We start from the raw sequence: 19,096 nt of genomic DNA, 5'->3' as shown, positions 1-19,096 counted from the left end.
CCCCACATAAAGAGTGAAAACACTTTCATTTGCTTATTCCCATAGCCAAGCATTGTTTTGAGTCACACTTGGTCATGGTTTGGTCCGGGACAGTACTCGATCGTTACACAAAGTAACATAGTCTATTTTAGGGTGAATCAAACCCCCCGTGCACGTATTCACGAAAACAGGAATATAAACAGTCTTGGAAGAGCCTAAAATCTAGGCAGATTATGTGTGTACGTACGGGAAGTGCGTAAACTACCTACCTAGGTAATTGTCATGTACGTAGGGCAAAAAAGAAAACAAGTGTGCTTTTTTGTTTGGTAACATGACCCAACATGACCTAACCACTTCCCAGAGGATTCAGACCAGGAGGAAACCAACCTACATTATCTCACTGATATAAATACAGGGTTCTTTCTATGGATTGAACCTGCATACTACGCGCCCAAAGTGCATAACAAGGCATTCTAGAGCCTCTCTTAATCGCAGCTTGATCTTCACTTCACCCGTAGCAACAGCAACAGCACAGCATCTCTTCAACCAACACCAACTCAGAGCTGGGCCGGACCCGAGGGTCAGGTCATATGCTCTTCTTCTCTTCCTCATTTCAGGTATAAAAGGAGGCCCCGAGGAGAAGTTGTGTGACCCTGCCAGCACAGTCTTGCATCTAACTCGTCCGAGGAAGAAAGGGCCTTTATTGGATCAGTCGTTCAAGCACTTGCATCCGCATAAACATCTTCTCCAACAGGAAGAAGAGCCTCTGCAGGCCTGAATCCAATCCAAACCTGCCTTATCACGGCCTGAACAACTTCACTCCCTCATACACCATGGACATCACAAAGATGAGCAAGATGGGCTGGTCTCCTTTTCTCCAAGCCATGAACAGCACCGCCCAACCACTGAACTCTTCCTCATCATTCCCCGGAATAATGGACACTTTTCTTGTTTCCGCAGGCCAAGCATCGCCTCTGCTCCAGCTCTTCCTATTCGTCTACCGCTTCGTGGGCGCTCAGTTGGGTCTTGATCCATCTATCCTCCTCACCCTTCTCGGTTGTATCTGGGGCTTGTCCAAACTCTTTGATCAGCTATATGCAGCGATCGATAACTTTGTTCACACATATTTCAGGTGTACCATATACGTTAGCGAGAATGACCAGATCTATTCCACGCTCATGCAGTTCTTGTCGGAGCAGCAAGACATTGCGTCTAATCGTCATCTCACAGCCCAGACCGTCTTCAAGAGTGCTTGGGACGAGGAAGAAGATCAAGCAGATGTGTTAGCCACAAATACTGTCGAAGACGGTGAAGATTCGCCTAAGTATCTCAACTTTGCCAGCGACGCAGCTAGATGTGTAAGTTTTTGTATTCGTGCCTTTTGCAGTCACTGACATCCCCCAGAACCCACGATATGTCCCAGCCATGGGCACGACAGGGTTTTGGCATGACAGGACGTACTTTCGGGTCAACCGGAAGAGAGAATCTCTACAAAGTACCAACGGTTGGGGAGGGACCAAGGATGTTGAGGAGCTCAAAATATCTTGCTTCGGCAGGTCTATTGGCAAGTTAATATCGCTGATCTTGAATCGACACTGAACTAACGATTTGCAGACCCTATCAAGCAACTTCTTGCAGATGCCAAAACAGCCTATTTCCTCGACACTCGCCACAAGACCACCATCTACCGCCCCAGAATAAAAGAAAGTCGCCGTGATGCTTGGAGCATGTGGCAGCAAGTTGCCCGGAGACCCATCAGACCAATGAGAACTGTGATTCTCGAGCATGAAGAGAAACACGACGTTTTGCGAGACATCAACGAGTATTTGCACCCCGGAACTCCTAAGTGGTATGCTTCTCGAGGTATTCCTCTCCGCCGTGGTTATCTCTTTCACGGACCACCCGGCACTGGCAAGACAAGTTTTTCGTTTGCATTGGCTGGCGTTTTCGGTATTGATATCTATGTCATCAGTCTTCAAGATCCTACCGTCAGCGAAGAGGATCTGGCTGTCTTGTTCACTAGACTTCCTCGCCGATGTGTTGTCCTTTTGGAAGACATCGACACCGCTGGTCTTCGTCGTCCCAACGGCGAAGAAGACGAAGAAGAGAACGAAGACGCCACCGGAGAAAAGAGCGGCGATGCCAAAGGCAAAAAGCCAGAAAAGGCGGAGAAGAAAGAAAAGAAGAAATCCAAAAAGGCCAAAGACTCCTCCGACAGCGATACCGACAGCTCTGAGGAGGACAGAAAGAGACGCAGAAAGCGAAGAAGAAACAGAAGAGACAGAGAGAATACTAGCAACAGGGGTGCTAATAACATCTTGACTGTGGAAAGTATTTCACTTTCTGGACTTCTCAACGCCATTGATGGTGTTGCTTCGCATGAAGGTCGCATCCTCATCATGACCACCAACAAGCCCGAGTCACTCGACGAGGCTCTCATTCGACCGGGACGAGTCGATGTGCAAGTTGGGTTCAAGAACGCAACCAGCGCACAGGCATCGGAGCTCTTTTACCGGATGTACGAGATGTCGCGTAACAAGCCAGTCCCAATGTCCAAGACCAAACCCGCCGCACCCAAGGCACAGAATGGCAGTATCCACAGTCTCGTGGATAACAAAGGAAAAGAGACGACTCTGTCGATTGAAGAACTCAAGGAGATCTCGCAGGAGTTTGGCCAACTGATCCCAGAGGGTATGTTCTCGCCTGCGGAGATTCAGGGGTTCTTGCTCAAGCGCAAGAAGAGTCCTCGAAAGGCGCTTGAGGATGCTTCTGGCTGGATTGAGGCTACTGTGAAACAGAAAGAGCTAAAGTCCAAGGTCGTTACTGTCCAGTAGTCTAAGGACTTCGACAAATGCATCGCCGAGGGGGGTGATGCTTGGGGTTGCACTAGGATGATAATTGCTGGATTTTGCTTCTTGCTATAATTTGATGACGGAACACGTAGTCTTAGAGCATAATTAGTAATTCATGAGTCCATGCCTCACTTTCATTAATTAAAATTCTTGCTTTTGTTTTGCAGATGTTGACAAATGTTTAAGTGCCGTTGTGATATTTGACTTATCAAGGTGAACTCTCGGTGTAGCTCGGTCAGTAGCTCAGGTCTCCACATATGTCACCTCCCTCTACCTCACCCTCCAGACAAGCCCACGTTTACACGTGCGACAACGAACCTCCAAGCACGACAACCACGCTAGATCTATCTCGCCTACAAGCTCTACGAACACCCCAAATAATACCAGAAGCTGCGAAATGCTCCAGCGACAGCCTCACAGTCCATCATGAGCAACCTCCAACCCCCCAACACCGTGGCGCCAACGCCTACACCAAGCGGCAGCAAAGACCCAGGCCTGCGATATCCCAGCAATGGAAAGAATATCTACAGTCGCCCGTTGAATAGGACCAAGACGGCGGAGCTGAGCCAGGCGAGCTTTGCGTATCTGTTTGGAGAGATGGTGACGTATGCGCAGAGAAGGGTCAAGGGCATTCAGGAGCTTGAACAGCGGTACGTTCAATACTCCCTGTTTATGGAGTGCGGGAGCTAATTGTGTGCAGACTTAATCTTCAAGGCCACTCTATCGGTCTCAAACTCCTCGATCTTCTCCTCTTCCGCGAACCAGCGCGTACGCAGACCCGACCACTCAGCATCATTGCCCTCCTCCACTTCATAAAGCAAAATATCTGGCAGCACCTCTTCGGCCGTCAAGCAGACCGACTCGAGAAATCCGCCAACCCCGAAACACCAGAAGAATACATGATCATCGATAACGAACCTCTCGTGAATCAATACATCAGCGTACCCAAAGAAATGAGCCAGCTGAACTGCGCTGCCTACGTAGCCGGTATTGTAGAAGGTGTCTGCGACGGAGCTGATTTCCCAGCAAAAGTTACAGCGCATACGGTTGCGGAGGGCGATATGTGGCCTGGCAAGACGGTCTTTCTCGTCAAGTTCAGACCGGAAGTACTGGAGAGGGAGGGATTCTTGGGGAAGAATTAGGTGGTCAAGATGGAGTTTTGGAGTTTTTATGATGGGTTGGGTTTGATAGAGACGAATTGTGTCTTTGGCGATGTGATATCATGCCTGATTTAATATTGAACCATGCTGCCATGCAGATTCTCTATAGCCATTCTACGCCCAACGCCTTGCTTAAACATCAGTGACAAGAATGTGTATCCCATTTATCGCGGCAGAGCACTTCCAGAACCCTTCGGCTTTCCACCAGTTCCAATACTAGGACCCTTGTTCATGAGCTCTGAAAGTCCCAGGTCCTTCCAAGCTGGCTCCTTTGACTTTTGCGTAGCGCGCTGAATACCAAACGCAGCATGTTGATCCGGAACGACATCGTCTTCGTCTTCCGGGTTGATGGGTTGGTGAACGGGCGGAACGTAGATCTCGTCATCCGGGAGCTTGTCCTTGCAGAAGTCCTCAAAGAGGTCTGCGTCGCGGGAGCGGTGCATGTGAACGAACGTGAAGGATGAATCCTTGTTCTGAAAGTGTTAGCTAGGGTCGAAGTGCTTAGAGCAAGGGGCAGCTACCATTTTGAAGGATGTTGAGGTATCGTGAATGGTTTGTTTGTTGATGTTAAAGGTTCGGTTGGTTTCCACAGCGGGACGGATGGCGGGGTGTGGGGCCGTAGTGAGAGCTCTGGCAGTTGGGTTACTACGTTACGGCAGTTGATCAACCTTCAGGGCCTAACGAGGTTTCAGAGATTTGAATTTCGATTAGGTTAGATAGACACAGGTGAAGCATTGCCTTGTTTCGAGTGATTTTGTGTTTTTCGTATCATGTGCTTCTAAACGAGGTTGTCCTTTTAGCTAGGTACCTGAGCTACCTCGGGTGGGAAAGAAGATATAGGACCTTCATCCCAAATGACAAAAAGACTTAGGTAATATAGCCTGAGCTTAGGATAACTTTTGTTAAGTTTATTTTGACACCTTACAGTAAGGTTCGATGTTTTCTTGCCCCCTGAGGCTAAGGTATACCTATAGGCGGTTTCGCCGACCTTTGTAGGTACTAAGTCACTAAGGTGTTACAGCCCACCTACCGTGGGTAAGTGGCTGAAATATCTCTGCTTCTGCATCATCTTCAAACCGTGTCGACTTGACGTTCACGGTCCGCTCTCTAAGCTTCATCTTGCAATTTTCACTATCTACTAGACTAATTCATCTACTGGCTCCGACGGCCACTATTTCAAACCGCTCACCATGGAGACTTCAGGCGAGCAACAGCCTCCAAATGAAGCACGGCCTGCAAGCGTGCCACAACCTGTACTTATACCAAGACTGCCCCTCGACATCCTCTATCACATTGGATCTCTTCTGGCCGCTGAGTCCGTCATTGAGCATGAGAACCAAATAGACAGCAACAGTTCGTGCGACTGCTGCATGGACAAGTCGTCAACTACTCTCTACAAATTGACCTATACCTCCAAAGCTACCAGAGATGTCTTGGAACCCTTGCTCTACCGGAATCTCATCTTGACCACTCCCCAGGATGTCACAAACATATTCATCAATCTCATTCAGAGACCTGAACTTCGCCAACATGTTCAGTACATTCTTTGCTATGCTGATTTGGTGGGACCACGTGTCAGGAAATTCGAAATGCCCGAATGCAAGAAGATTTGGTCAAAGCGATGCCCTTCTGACAAACCTGCTCTGATGCGTCTTCTCGACGGCGCTGGGCTTCACAAACTTGCTTGGTCGGCTTGTATGTTGGAGCGAACAAAACAGCGATTCATGTTTTCCCCCGATTTCAAGCACGATGGCATTCTGGAACTGCTATTTGCCTCTATTCTCTTCTTGTCCCCAAACGTCACCAGCTTTACTTGGCGGGATTGCAACAACAACCCAAAAGCCTTCATACTGGACCACATTATGTGCAAGGCGGTACACGACGGCCTCCCTCTCATGCCCAAGCTGCAGAAACTCAGCACCGAAAAGGCAGAGTTTGAGGAGAGCAAGCAAGCACAATTTTTCACCCCGCACATCAACCTGTGGGAGAACTTGTACAGCCTACAACTCAACGACATCGACCTGGACATGGAGTTTGTTTTGATGCTTTTCAATGGAAGCTTCAAAGAGAACCGGCCCGTGAGAGAACTTATCGTCCGTTGCGTGACTGGTTCAGAGCGACCAGAGAGCTTGACTTCGTTCCCACCAGGTTTCGAACTGGCATCGACAATGCTTCTCGGGGACAAGAATCTCGATAATTACAAGGACCAGTTCAAAGCTTTCCCTAACCTCAACCTCCTCGATGTCACTTTTGTCTTTCACAGAGGACGCATGGAAGAAGGATCACCCACTTTGAAGGCGTTCCTACACGCCGTCGGGTCACCCGAGCGCCTATGCCTGTCGGGCCATCCTCTACCGACCTCGACTCTGGACACCGGCGTCACACACTCAAGACTCAAGTACCTCAAGGTCCGGGAATTTCAGCCAAACGCCCCTGCAAAGACAACATCCAAGGACAACCTCATCGCGGGGCTCAACCAATTCTGGAACAAAAAGTCCATGATCGTGCCGAATCTTAAGGAGATTGACTGGGATCACTACACATTCAAGAGGGAAGACATGGAGGGCGAAGATAAAGCTGTTTGGGAACTTGTTGGAGAAGAAGAATGGGAGGATGATTCGGGCTCTGATGAAGACGAAGATGAAGACGATGCAGCGCTTTGGTACTCTATGGGAAGAGGCGATATAGATGCAATTGTAGAGAATGCAATGGATGTGGAAGACATGTGGGATGCCTGGGGACCTTAGAGTGGGATCCGGTACTTCTAAAGATATTGTAGTCTACATCTACGCGCCCACGGAGAGACGAACGGTTAACAGACTAGACAGATTATCATTGATCATCTAGAAGACACAGTTCATGAAACACTTCAGCTATCTATGAGATCGTGGTAACTACCGAGTCTCAAATGCCTCTCATAGCGAACTTGTGATACATGGCTGAGTCGGTCTCATATATCCGAGACCTTTAGTCAGTCAAATAGCACTGTTTCGCGATCATAGACCCGAAACTTGATGGGAAAAGCCAAACCGATTTCTGATGAATTACAAAAGGCTTAGGAGCCTGATGTAAGAAAAAGCCAAATTGAAATTTTGTCGAGCTGCACAGTTAGTAGATCACGCAATGCGCTTTAAGGTACTGCGAAGAGCCCAAGCTGACGTTTCGTTGCCTTGAAGGTGGTTCCTTCAAACACAATGCAAATGTGGTAGCTTCGAGTTATCAGTTCGCATCATCCTCGCCCTCATCATCGTCATCAGGAGCTGGAGCGACCAAAGCATTCAAAGCTCCAGCTGCCGACAAATCAATGGCCATTTGAACAATATCCGGGTGCGAAGCCTCCATGTTTATGAGAAACTGCTGCAGTAGTTCAGGCGTTTCTACGCTACGAACGAAACTCTGTAGGTCTTCCCGGGACATGCTGTGCAACTGGTGGAACATACTCGCTTCAGCGGACATAATCCAGGAGTCAAAGTTGAAGTATCCCGTTTGGCCACGGTTCTTGAGGTGGACCTTCTGCTGGCAGGACATGAGCAACCGGTCAGTAGCCGTACGTGAATCCCATTTAGCCAGGGGCTGCCAGGTAGCGTGGATCGGGTGGCTTGCGTCGAGGGTGAAACCGGATTCATTGTGGTCCTCGATTCTGATGTTGGTGAATTCGGCCTTGTCGAACATGTCGATGTCCCAGAAGACATACCCCCATGGAAGTGACTGGTAAGTGGTGACTTCTCCATCGGATTCGTTCAGGAAAATTGCATAGCGACTTAGGATATGCCACGCGTTCTCTGGCCCGGGGTCGGGATCTTTGATGAAAGGAGTACGCATCATGAAGTCTGGAGTGTCCATCCGTGCCCATTTGCCCGGAGCCCCCTCGTAATCGTGGACAACACAGGTGAGATGCTCGTCGTTACCGGGGAAAGGAGGTCTGGTTGGGAGATGAGGGTTCCAGTCAATGGGTGGATTGATACTTCGAATAACTCTCGCTCTTTCGATTCGTGACCCAGCAGCCAGAAAGTCTTTCAGAAAGGGGAGACCTTGGGCAATGAGACTCATTGACCCAGGGCACAGGGCATGGCTGATGTAGTATGGCAGCTGGGTACCCAATTCGATATCTCGTTCGAGAAAGGTATTGAAAGCTGGAACCATTAGACCACGTGGAATCATTATTGATAAGGGGACTTACAAGGTGCGATTTCAGTAACCAAGATGCCGCAGATGCTAGTCAGCTGCTCAATCTCCACGGCAGAGTACTGGCTGTGAAAAGCCTTGAGAATGCGATGTTCCTCCAAATCCTTCAGGCAATGAACCCAGTGAGCCTCCTTATGCTCCTCTTCGGTCGGGGGTCTGTTTATCCCATGATTATCATGGAGATGCGAGGCAATCATGAGCTTCATGATGTTCAAACACGCATCCAAGCGATACAGCGCACGCTGAAAGCGCACCCGAACATTAGTGTTGATAGAGAATGCACCTCTGTACTTGACGACTGGATGCTTTTTGATCAGGGACAAAGGAAGACGTTTTGCGAAGTATTCAACAGCTTTATGAAGGCGCCACATCTTCTTGACTCGGTCGAGTGTGAGGAACTGGCTGTAGATGCGCTGCTGTTCACTGGAATAGACGCGATTGATAGCCTTGATGCCAGCTTTGAGGCCCTGCCATTCTGTCATTTTCATGTTGAAAGTCACGACGGCTTCCCGGTAAACGGGTTCCTCCATGGAGTTGAAGAGGACGCATGATGTAATGTAGGCGGGACGTTGTTTGAAAGCGTTGTAAAGCTTCGAGCCGGAGAGCATGGCAGCACGGATAGAGGCTCTGTTGGGTAAGAAAGAGAGGGCATAGGAGAGAACTTCGGGAGGAACTTTCTCGATGGGAGACGCCTCGTTGCCGCTCGCATCCGAAGCCATTTCGATGTCACTCGTATCTGAGACCATGTCGATTTCGCTCGTATATGAGGTCATGTCGATGTCGTTGGAGGACTCCGCTGAGGAGCCTGGCTTGGAATGCTCTGACATCGTGAGAAATCAGCGCGAAGATGAAGAAGGCGTCAAGAGTAAAAGTGGCCAGGAGGGAAGAGATAAGGAGGAGTTAGCAGAGTTTGTTTACCGGCAGGTTTGTTTACTGTCAGTTTGTCCGTGAATCATCCCGCGGGTGACTTGGCAGTTGCTAGCAGTGTTTGCAGCTGCCTTGACAAGCAGCTCGCCTTGGGCAAACGTCGTATACTTCAAGCAGCGAGCAATCTTGCAAGATTTGACTCATGGAATTGTAGAGATGTTGTTGGGCTGTAGGAGCTTGACGCTTGACGTCAAACTGTATCTTTGTCTTTTTGTGTAACCTTCCTACTAACAACCCAACCCTTTTTGTTGCGAAACCACGGTAAGAATTGGGCTGCTGGCTAATCAACACCAAAGGCATTTTCACCAAACTTACAGAATTGTCACATTGTAATGTATTTATTGTCTGGTTCGATATCTCCTGGTCCTGATGTTGTTCCCCAGCCCCAGAAATCGATAAGAAGGTCTCCTCATTTGGTCTTCAAGCCAGGTTTGTGCACCAGTGCTTCCATCCTTAGGTTAGTACTGTGGCTCTAAGTTCTCCTCTTCTCACCCCGATGCTTCTAACCATCTGTGTAACCAAAATGTACAATCAACCTATGAACTACCGAGACGGCCCCGAAACAAATTCCTTCGTGACCAAGCATCCATGCATCCGTTATCTCAAAGGCGGTCATCGAGGTCCCACGCCGTTTCTGTAACATATGCATACCAGGTGTGATTGTGTGGAATGAACCAGGTTCGTTGCATTCCCAAATCACATAATGATCCGAATCCCCAGTTCGCTATATCTCGAAACTCATCCTTTTGAATAGGGCCGTTTACAGAGTCGTAATTTTCTTTGGTACCCACGGCTACTTTGCAGGATCTGAACGAAGCCCATATGGTTGTGTTCTTCTCGATTTCGGTGAGAAACGGATTTTGAAAAAACCGATTGAGAGCGTGCTCACAATCTGATCGAGCGGCTGTGGTGTTCGTCCCGCATCCCCAGTAGTATGTGCTCGAATTGTATGATGGGTTCCAGCCCAGCATGTCGTGACGCAAAAAGTTGGCGGCTGTAAGAGAAAGAAGAGACATTAACGTCAATACGAACCACATTGTGTCAGGTGGAGCTGGTCTGTGTTCTTAAGATCGAATATGACGCGGTGGTTTTATAAGTTAGATTATAATTAAGGAGAAATCGCTTGCTAAGATGAGCGGGAAGGGAGTCCCTTTATATACATCTTATTTCTATTGATTCACCTCATGACTCTCATTCATTCACATACTTAGTCACTATATAATTACCTCTGACTAGCTCAACTAGTCGTGTGAGCCGCAGTTTGAATAGATGCACATCAGTGTTCCGATTCACTACTTCCTTAGTGGAGCTCAAAGTGAGTCATGCTGCTCTCTGAGTTATTTGTATGTGCTATTGAACATCTTTTAACACTTGGTTTGTTGCATGTTTTGTGAACGACAGCTGGGCGCGGTTCAACTTTGGTCTTAGTAACGACTGAGAGATGATTTGTACTTGTGAAGGACGTAAGGGGTTTTGTTGTTGATGATCCGACCGCAGCACGATGGCTACCTAGAAAACGACACAAGTCACATGGATATCCTAATCATTGTCCTCGAGACTAAGCAGCTAAGAACTTATGGACAAGGCCGAACTCATGTTGATGTCAACTAGCCCCTGAACCTTTAAGCTCTTGGGATAATAAGTACTTTATTGAACGGCGGAACCGACACTACCCTAAATGATATGATCAGTCCCTCTAAAAGTCATCATGGGGCTCCCAGCCCTTCTCCGTTACATAGGCTACCCAAGTATTGTTATTTGGCTTGACTGTGGCTCGGGTCAATTTATCGGGGCATTTATCCACCAACCCCTGATGCACAACATCCACAAACTCATCTTGCTGGATTTCGAGGGCAAAGTGTCCGAGGGGCCCGGGTTGTATATAAAGCTGGCAGGAACCCCAATACTTGGCTAGGCCATTGGCTTTTCCGATACCGAACCAGCCAGTTTTGGAAATAGTCTTGAACCAGTCAAGTAGCTCGTTGCAGTCTGATACACTGAAAGGAGCCATCTATTGTATGTAAGTAAAATGGAAATACTCCAAGATTGTTGAGAAGTAACCTACATGACCACAATCCCAGGAGTATTCTCCATCTGTATCTGGGGCGCTGCGAGACACATGGCTCGCCGTCGTTAGCGAGAGGAGGGAGACGAAAACTAAGAGAGAGCGCATGATCTTAACTGGTTAGCTGTATTTTATAGTACTTTGAAGTGGTGGTCGTAGGTGGTGCTGTATAGCCAGGTGCTTTCTGAGACGTGAGAGAACCAACATATTCCAGGAGCGTGCTTCTTATAGTCAATCCATCGCCCCTATTCAGCTGTCAAACGCTGTTATTGAAAGCAAAATCACTGATCATGGCTTGGCGAATAGCTGTTGAATTGCTTTGAATTGTAACCAGACATTCGAGCAGAAACCTGCTTTGAATGCTGAGCACTTGAACTTATGGTGATTAGAGTAAACCTGTGACACAGACGCAGAGAGGCGACGATGTTTGACAAGCACAGTCATTAATGACTGTGAGTTAGCTCCTGCTAAGCTCATTTTGTGCAAAAGTTTGAGTGTATCTGATAAATCATTTTTGGTAACATTGGTTGACCTGAAGTCATACCATTGTGCATTTTGTTACATGTAGTTCATCGAACTTCTGAATCCAATGGGAATACCCTATAGAGGTTAAGTCGTTGATCGTAACGGATCAAAGAAATGCCGGGCCACCACCGACGATCTTCCCTCCCGCGACTGGGGTGACAGCTCGGATGTCATAGCGGGGCAACACCTCGAGAGCTCCGACCTTCTTCCGTCTGCCTGGAGGAAGCTCAAACTCTCAATCTTTGTACCAATCACTCCAAATAGCATTTCTGTTACTTTGAGTTTATTATCTTTGAATTGTAACGCACCAGGATCGCATCCTCTCCTTCTACAGTATCAACTTCCTCAATACCCCTCCATCCGTTACCCCGCGCTTATGATCTGAAACCATCAAGCTCACACCATCGTGAAGCTCGCTCAGTATGGCTTCTGGTCAAATCAGTGCCACGCCGCAGGCGGTGATGGGCCACGTTACAAAGCTCAGTGACAATGACCCCGACTTCCGTTTCATGGCCCTAAACGATTTGCTTCAACTTCTGCATATCGCTAAGCCCGACTTTCTGCACCATGACTATAATATCGCCGCTCGTACTGTTGATAGTCTCATCAAGGTGTTGGACGATCAAAATGGTGAGGTGCAGAACCTTGCAGTGAAGTGGTATGTCAAGCGGACAATCCAATCTATGAAGTGCTAACGGCTATTAGCCTGGGCCCATTTGTGGGCAAGATTCCGATGCCCGTTATCGCTCCCTTGATCGAGAAGCTCTCGACTCTGAAGCTTAAGAATTCTGTGGACAATGCTGTTCCTTCACTTGCCCTGCGAAATGTCATCATCGCTCTCCCCCGACCAGTCCCAGGCCTCCCACCAACAAACGATGTGCAGGAAGCATATAGCGCCATCAGCCGCGTGTTGATTCCCCGGCTTATTGGGCCCGGCCCCAAAACCCAGGTCCCAAAGAACCCCAAGGTCCCTCTTCCTCCTGTCCCCGAAGGACTCCTACAAAACGAAGGCGACCTCAACGCAGAAGCTGTCGACGTATTGATTGAGGTTGTCCGATGCTTTGGACCTATGCTTGTCCAGGTTGAAGTAGAGGCTATGCAAGAGGTTGTTATTCAGCTACTCGAAAGCGAGAAAGGCACATCAGTTGTCAAGAAGAGGGCTGTCGTTGCTATATCCATGCTCGCGGTCTATTTGTCTGACGAGCACCTGGAAGAAGTAGTCAGGCGAATCACCCTTGGACTAACGAAGCGAATCACCCCCGTCACCAGAAGATTATACATCTCGATCCTCGGTAGTATGGCCCGGTCGATTCCCGCACGATTTGGACCCCATCTTGCCGGTACTGTACCCTTGATTATCAAGGCACTTAGTGAGGAGGAGCTTCAAGAACACCTCGATGCGCTTAGCGACGGAGACGATCTTGGGCAAGATTTCAACGAGGTTCGAGAAGCTGCTTTGGTAGCCTTAGATGCCTTCTTGGCCTCATGCCCTCAAGAGATGCGCCCGTTCACAGATGAAACTATAGAAGCCTGCCTGCGATATCTCAAATATGATCCCAACTACAACGTGGATGACGAGGACGAGGATATGGAGGATGAAGAGGAGGATGAAGAAATGGATGAGGACGACGAATTCGATGCCGACGATGGCTTTGAAGACGACGATGATGACGCCAGCTGGAAGGTTCGACGGTGCGCTGCAAAGACCATCTACACAGTTATCTCAACACGTGGCAGTGGTGACCTGCTTGAGAACGGTGTACTTTACAACCAGACGGCACCTCACCTTATAAAACGTATTTCTGAGCGAGAGGAGAACGTTCGCCTTGAAATTATTTCGGCACTTTCGCTCTTGGTTCGCAAGACTGGTGAAGGACTTCCCACAACAGACCTCACCCTAGACGATCTTGAGCCAGAATTCGAGACCCGCATCCCCATCAGCAGGAAAAGAAGACGTCAGAGCAGTGGTGGAGGCGCTTCTGCGTCCCAATTCATGTCAGGATCTGGATTGGTTTCACCCGTCTTGGAGAAAATCCCTCCTAGCGGTCCACGAGCTGACTTGGCTCGCCTCACACCGTCCATCGTTAAGGCAACCACCAAGCAACTCAAGGGCAAGACTATTCCTACCAAGCAGGCAGTTATAAAGCTTCTGGATGACATAGTTTCAGTTCAACATGGCGGATTGGCTGAGTACTTTGATCAAGTCATTGGACCTATAATTGAGGCTATCCAGCCTGCTGGTGCTGTATCCGCCTCGACTCAAGTGGCGTCCCATTCCGGCTCCTCCTCAGCGACCCCAAGCACTTTGAGAATCACTGCTCTTAGCGTGATCAGTGACATTGCCAAGACTCATTCGTCAACACTTCTACAGCCCTATCTTACGAAGATTGTCGATGGTGTGGCATCTGCTGCTAACAACCGTTTCTACAAGATCTCAAGTGAGGCTATCCGCACCGTGGAGGAGCTGGTTAAGACGATTACCCCACCAAGATCACGCAATGCTGCTTCCAAGTACAAGGCTGAGCTGGAAAAGCTTTATACCGTCATTATAGACAGGTCCTCCGCTCAGGATGCCGATGCCGAGGTCCGCCAACGCGCCATCCATGCATTAGGAGTCCTTGTTTCGCGAAATTCAACCTCCGAGGGATCTTCCCTTCTCTCTGATGATAAGGTGAAGACTGCTCTGGAAGTCTTGCAAGAGAGACTGAAGAATGAGACTACTCGTCTTGCTGCCGTCCGCGCTGTGGAGAACGTTGCCCGTTATGCCCGAACCCCCGAACAACTGGACAAGGCATGGGTTCAAGATGTTAGTTTGGAACTGTCAGCACAGCTACGAAAAGCAAATCGGTCACTTCGTGGCTCCAGTATCATTGCTCTTCGTAACCTTGTCTTGTCGCCCGCCACGAAGGGTCAGCTCGAACCGGATACCATTCAAGGAATTGTCACCGACTTGATGCCCATCATCGTTAACAGCGACGCGCATCTCCTTGGACCGACATTAATTATCCTTGCAAACTTGGTGACCGAGCACCCCGAGCTGGTGGTCACTGATGAGATGATTGCCGCCATCTCGCAGCTGCTCAAGGAGCACCACGCAGGAATCGTTCTTGACCAACTTCTTGTGCTAGTCAGCAACATTGGAGAGAGCGGAGTCGGTCAGGGGCTCATGCAGGGACTTTTGAAAAACGTCAGCGTTGCAGGTGACCCTCCTGTCGTCGGTAAAGTTATTGGGACTCTGCTCGTTACCGGTGGAGACTCGGTTGGTGTCAAGCTTGATAGCTTTGTCACGGAGCTCTATACTAGTGCTAAAACGAACGATGAAGCCCGAGTCAGTCTTGCCCTGGCCGTTTTAGGTGAAGCCGGAAAGAGACTTGGAACAAGCTCGACGTTGAAGCCGGATCTTTTCTTGGATCAGTTCCACAAGGAGCCAGACAAGGTGTCTCTCTCGGCAGCCGTCGCTCTTGGCCAGGCTGGCTCCGGCAATGTTCCAGAATTCCTTCCCATCATCTTGAAAACCATGCAGAAAGGTGGAAACACTCAGTACCTCCTTATTCAGTCCATCAAGGAAATCCTACAATCGATCTCTGCGCAGTCTACTGACCTACGCAACTACGCCCCAGCTATCTGGGACGAGCTTCTCAAGGCTTCCGACAATGCCGACAACAAGGTCGTTTGTGCTGAATCTGTTGGACGACTTGTCACACTTGACCCTGCCGTTTTCATTCCACGCCTTCAGGTATGCATGCCGAAGCCCATACGTTCTGAATGTTCTAACTCTTCATAGGCTCTCCTGAAGGACCAGTCTCTGGGTATTCGAGGGATGGCTGTTCAAGCTGTTCGCTATACCCTTCCTGAAAGTGACGAGGTTTTGGACGTGATGCTACGGGAGGTTCTAATTGAGATGCTTCTGACAATGCTACAAGACTCCGATATGGATATTCGGCGACTAGCAATGATCACGCTCACTACAGCTGCTCGATCAAAGCCCGATCTAATCCACCCGCACTTGGGAGAACTGATGCCATTTGTTCTTCAAGAATCAGTCATCAAGAAGGAACTTGTGAAGGAAGTGATGATGGGTCCTTTCAAGCACACCGTAGACGATGGCCTGGAGGTCCGAAAGGTGCGTTAACGATGAACTCGTTGTGAACAGGAACTAACTTTGAACAGAGCGCATATGAGACACTGTACGCCTTGATGGAGACTGCATTCAGTCGCATCAATAACATCGACTTTTACGATCGTGTCATCGCTGGTCTCAAGGATGATAATGATATTAGGCAGCTCTGCAATCTCATGGTGACCAAGCTGATCGTGATCGACCCCGATGAGACAACTCGACGCTTGAACTCGATCGCTGAGGCGTACAGAACTGTCCTCTCGGTCAAGCTGAAGGATAATGCCGTGAAGCAGGATGTAGAGAAACAAGAGGAAGCTAACAAGAGCATTCTCAGAGTTACTTCGCTGTTGGGAGAGAAGATGAAGGCCATGACTGGCAACGCTGGAGCAGCTACCAGTAACGCTGGTGCCGCCAGCACCTGGACAGGATACTGGGATTGGGTCAACAAGGAGTTTGAGAAGCAGTTGAAAACACTGAGGGAGGAGAACAATCAATTGCAGACCCGGATGGTCTAAGATCTACACTGTAATGGCAATGGCGAGGCGATGACAATTCTGGAAGACGCAGTTCAGACAACTGGCCCGTTTCATCCTTTGGCACAACGATCATTGCACCGAGAATTAGGTAACATTATTACAGAAATCACAACAATTATACAATCTTGGACCAAATACGCCGAATATTGAGATGGTTACCAGTGGCGACGGACGGATCCTATAAAGCGAGAAGATTAGTGGCACTACTACACGAAGCACGAATTTTATTAGTCAAAAGTGTTGGGATTAACTCTCTTCCTCGTTTATTGTTTTGATTACTTGAAACCTCCTCACTGTTGCCTTCCAGCGACTGAATCAAAGAATTACTTTGGGGGCCAAAAATTAGGTGGGTATGTCAGTACCCCGGAAGCCACTCTCGTTTCTTGATAGACCTCCCGAGATAATTCTAAAGCTATCTTTAAATTGAAAGATATTTTGGCTCCTATTCCTCAACTCCCATCGCCTGTATATCCCTGCTTATAATCACCTTCTGGTCTCGTAACTGAGCTGCTCTCAACATTATGGGGCGCAGGATGATGCCTAAATGGGTAAGTGGGATAAAGAGCATGATCGCCAGGCCAAGGACTGACGAGGACTGCTTAGGGGCCAGGATGTTATGCGGGGGATCATATACCTTGTGGAGGGATAACACGCCGTCTTATTCATATAAAGCCCATCCATTTCATTCATTTTCAGCGGATTGAGTCCTGCCTTCATCTCTTCAGTCTTTGAGTGACTTGCATGATGAAGATCCCAGTGCAGCCTCTCCCTCTTTTGCTTTTCTTCACTGGCGATGTACTCGCTGCAAAGAACTACCATTGTCCTCCAATTGGCCCAGTCCTCCCTGCACCAACTAACCCAAGCTCACATCAGAATGTGAAAATTGCCATTGAGGCTATCAGAGAGACTATAAAGGCCTATTCGAGTCTACTGCACAGCACAGCTGTCTCAGTCGGTGTCACGTCAATTCACGAGGACAAACCCTTGCTGGACTTCCATCACACGCCAGAAAATCTCGATCCTCGAGGCGTAAGCAAAATAGATGCCGACTCGGTTTATCGCATTGGGAGTATCTCGAAGGCGTATACTACCCTCGCTGCGCTCAAGCTCAAGGGAGTGGGCATACATGACCCGGTGACGAAATATGTTCCTGAATTGAGAAAGTTGAATAAGCAGCAGAGTGAGAATAATGCGATTACGACTGTTGATTGGGATAAGGTATCGCTGCAGGCTCTCGCATCGCACATGGGAGGCATGCCTGCTGATTGTAAGGTTTGCATTCAATAGGAAATGGCGGTACTAATGCTTGGTAGTGTCGACGGATTTGACGAGCTTTAGGAATTGGACTGATCTGGGTCTTCCTGCTGCACACGAGGTCTTAGGATGTGCTGGTCTGGTCGGAATTCCTCCCTGTGATGTTCAAGGTGAGTATCTACCCACCAATACCTGTGGTTTTGACTAACGTGGCAAGACTTTTGGGACAATTTTGGCAAACGGCCTCCGACTTTTGCACCTTGGAGCAACCCAGTGTACTCAAACATAGCCTTTTTCGTTATGAGCTTGGTCATAGAGAGAGTTTCTGGAGAGTCATATGAAGAGTTTGTGCAGAAGAATGTTCTTGATGTTGCAGGGATGAATAGCACGACTTATTCGAAACCCGATGACTCCGTGGGAGCCATTGGACCTGATGATACTTTCTGGAATAGCTCCATCGGTATCCTGAGTCCGTAAGTTGGATCACGTCTAAGCACTGACATCTAGCTAACTTGTATAGGGCTGGCTCGTTCTACTCATCAACAAAAGACCTCCTCGCTTTCGGATCTTCCATCCTCAAGCACGAGTTCTTAGACCTGGCAGAAACAAACGAGTGGCTCAAACCTGTGACTTTTACCAGTGGAAGGGGAGAGTTTATCGGCGCACCGTGGGAGATTGTGCGATCTAATAAGCTGACCTCTGACGAGCGTGTGGTCAACGTCTACACCAAAGGAGGCGACATAGGAACATATCATTCCATTTTTGCAATGATTCCAGACTATGGTATAGTTATCAGTGTATTAGTGGGAGGACCTGAGAATGCGGGAGGTCTTCCTCTGGTTTTCTTCTCAATGATCACAAAAGTTCTTGTGCCCGCACTTGAAGCAGCGGGTAAAGACCAAGCAAAGAAGGCATTTGCAGGGACATACATCAACGAAGATACAAACTCGACTCTCGTTCTCGATGTTGACGACGACGGTCCTGGGCTAAGCATCACGAAGTGGATAGTCCGCGGAACAGACGTCTCGACACATTGGCTGCACTACCTCTCAGTGCTCAACCCCAACGTACCCAAAATCTCACTATCTGGACGACTATATCCTACAGATCTCAAAGTGGGGAACAAGACAGCGTGGAGGGCAATGTTTAGAATTGGCACGGCGACTCAAATTGGAATGCAGGAGGGGTTGTTGTTCTGGGAGGATGCGAGTTGTATGAGTTGGGCGATGGTAGATAGAGCTGCGTATGAGTTTCTGGGACTGGACGAGATGGTGTTTGAGAGTGAAGATGGAAGGGCTGGGGAAGTTGAATTGGTGGGATTCAAGACAACTTTGAAGAGGAGTGAAAAGGAGTGGTGAAACTGTGTATTGTGTCTATATAAGAAGTGCCAAAGTTCGCCAAATCGCTTTCGTTCTCGTCAACCGTTACGCTGAGAATGATGACCATTGAACATGTACTATAGACTGATCGTATAATAAAGAGCGTTGAGTGTG

General features: G+C 48.6%; 9 protein-coding genes across 9 annotated transcripts; 5 read left to right on the top strand and 4 right to left on the bottom strand.

Annotated features, from left to right (window-relative positions):
* Positions 1–812: 812 nt before the first annotated feature.
* On the top strand, positions 813–2,813 carry FMAN_05548 (uncharacterized protein; the record flags this gene model as incomplete). Its single annotated transcript, XM_041827781.1, has 3 exons — positions 813–1,337; positions 1,384–1,543; positions 1,594–2,813. 3 exons carry the CDS (start codon positions 813–815, stop codon positions 2,811–2,813), a joined length of 1,905 nt encoding a protein of 634 aa, XP_041678710.1.
* A 444-nt stretch (positions 2,814–3,257) lies between these two features.
* Positions 3,258–3,973, top strand: FMAN_05549 (uncharacterized protein; the record flags this gene model as incomplete). Its single annotated transcript, XM_041827780.1, has 2 exons — positions 3,258–3,481; positions 3,532–3,973. The coding sequence occupies 2 exons, from the start codon at positions 3,258–3,260 to the stop codon at positions 3,971–3,973; spliced, it is 666 nt and encodes a 221-aa protein (XP_041678709.1).
* Positions 3,974–4,155: 182 nt separating this feature from the next.
* Positions 4,156–4,434, bottom strand: FMAN_05550 (uncharacterized protein; the record flags this gene model as incomplete). Its single annotated transcript, XM_041827779.1, has 1 exon — positions 4,156–4,434. One exon carries the CDS (start codon positions 4,432–4,434, stop codon positions 4,156–4,158), a length of 279 nt encoding a protein of 92 aa, XP_041678708.1.
* Positions 4,435–5,181: 747 nt separating this feature from the next.
* FMAN_05551 (uncharacterized protein) lies at positions 5,182–6,738 on the top strand (the record flags this gene model as incomplete). Its single annotated transcript, XM_041827778.1, has 1 exon — positions 5,182–6,738. The coding sequence occupies one exon, from the start codon at positions 5,182–5,184 to the stop codon at positions 6,736–6,738; it is 1,557 nt and encodes a 518-aa protein (XP_041678707.1).
* Positions 6,739–7,210: 472 nt separating this feature from the next.
* On the bottom strand, positions 7,211–9,003 carry FMAN_05552 (uncharacterized protein; the record flags this gene model as incomplete). The annotated part of the gene is made up of 2 exons (XM_041827777.1): positions 7,211–8,124; positions 8,172–9,003. The coding sequence occupies 2 exons, from the start codon at positions 9,001–9,003 to the stop codon at positions 7,211–7,213; spliced, it is 1,746 nt and encodes a 581-aa protein (XP_041678706.1).
* Positions 9,004–9,705: 702 nt separating this feature from the next.
* On the bottom strand, positions 9,706–10,140 carry FMAN_05553 (uncharacterized protein; the record flags this gene model as incomplete). The annotated part of the gene is made up of 1 exon (XM_041827776.1): positions 9,706–10,140. One exon carries the CDS (start codon positions 10,138–10,140, stop codon positions 9,706–9,708), a length of 435 nt encoding a protein of 144 aa, XP_041678705.1.
* A 659-nt stretch (positions 10,141–10,799) lies between these two features.
* Positions 10,800–11,276, bottom strand: FMAN_05554 (uncharacterized protein; the record flags this gene model as incomplete). The annotated part of the gene is made up of 2 exons (XM_041827774.1): positions 10,800–11,114; positions 11,169–11,276. The coding sequence occupies 2 exons, from the start codon at positions 11,274–11,276 to the stop codon at positions 10,800–10,802; spliced, it is 423 nt and encodes a 140-aa protein (XP_041678704.1).
* Positions 11,277–12,115: 839 nt separating this feature from the next.
* On the top strand, positions 12,116–16,328 carry FMAN_05555 (related to TBP (TATA-binding protein)-interacting protein TIP120; the record flags this gene model as incomplete). Its single annotated transcript, XM_041827773.1, has 4 exons — positions 12,116–12,351; positions 12,399–15,429; positions 15,478–15,816; positions 15,864–16,328. The coding sequence occupies 4 exons, from the start codon at positions 12,116–12,118 to the stop codon at positions 16,326–16,328; spliced, it is 4,071 nt and encodes a 1,356-aa protein (XP_041678703.1).
* Positions 16,329–17,093: 765 nt separating this feature from the next.
* FMAN_05556 (uncharacterized protein) lies at positions 17,094–18,961 on the top strand (the record flags this gene model as incomplete). Its single annotated transcript, XM_041827772.1, has 4 exons — positions 17,094–17,616; positions 17,663–17,773; positions 17,821–18,076; positions 18,124–18,961. The coding sequence occupies 4 exons, from the start codon at positions 17,094–17,096 to the stop codon at positions 18,959–18,961; spliced, it is 1,728 nt and encodes a 575-aa protein (XP_041678702.1).
* Between the last annotated feature and the right edge of the window lie 135 nt (positions 18,962–19,096).

Source organism: Fusarium mangiferae (genome assembly GCF_900044065.1).
Source record: "Fusarium mangiferae strain MRC7560 genome assembly, contig: FMAN_scaffold002, whole genome shotgun sequence".
Classification (NCBI taxonomy): Eukaryota; Fungi; Ascomycota; class Sordariomycetes; order Hypocreales; family Nectriaceae; genus Fusarium; species Fusarium mangiferae.
Note: the sequence above shows the minus strand (reverse complement) of the source record. Positions and strands in the feature narration are given on the sequence as shown.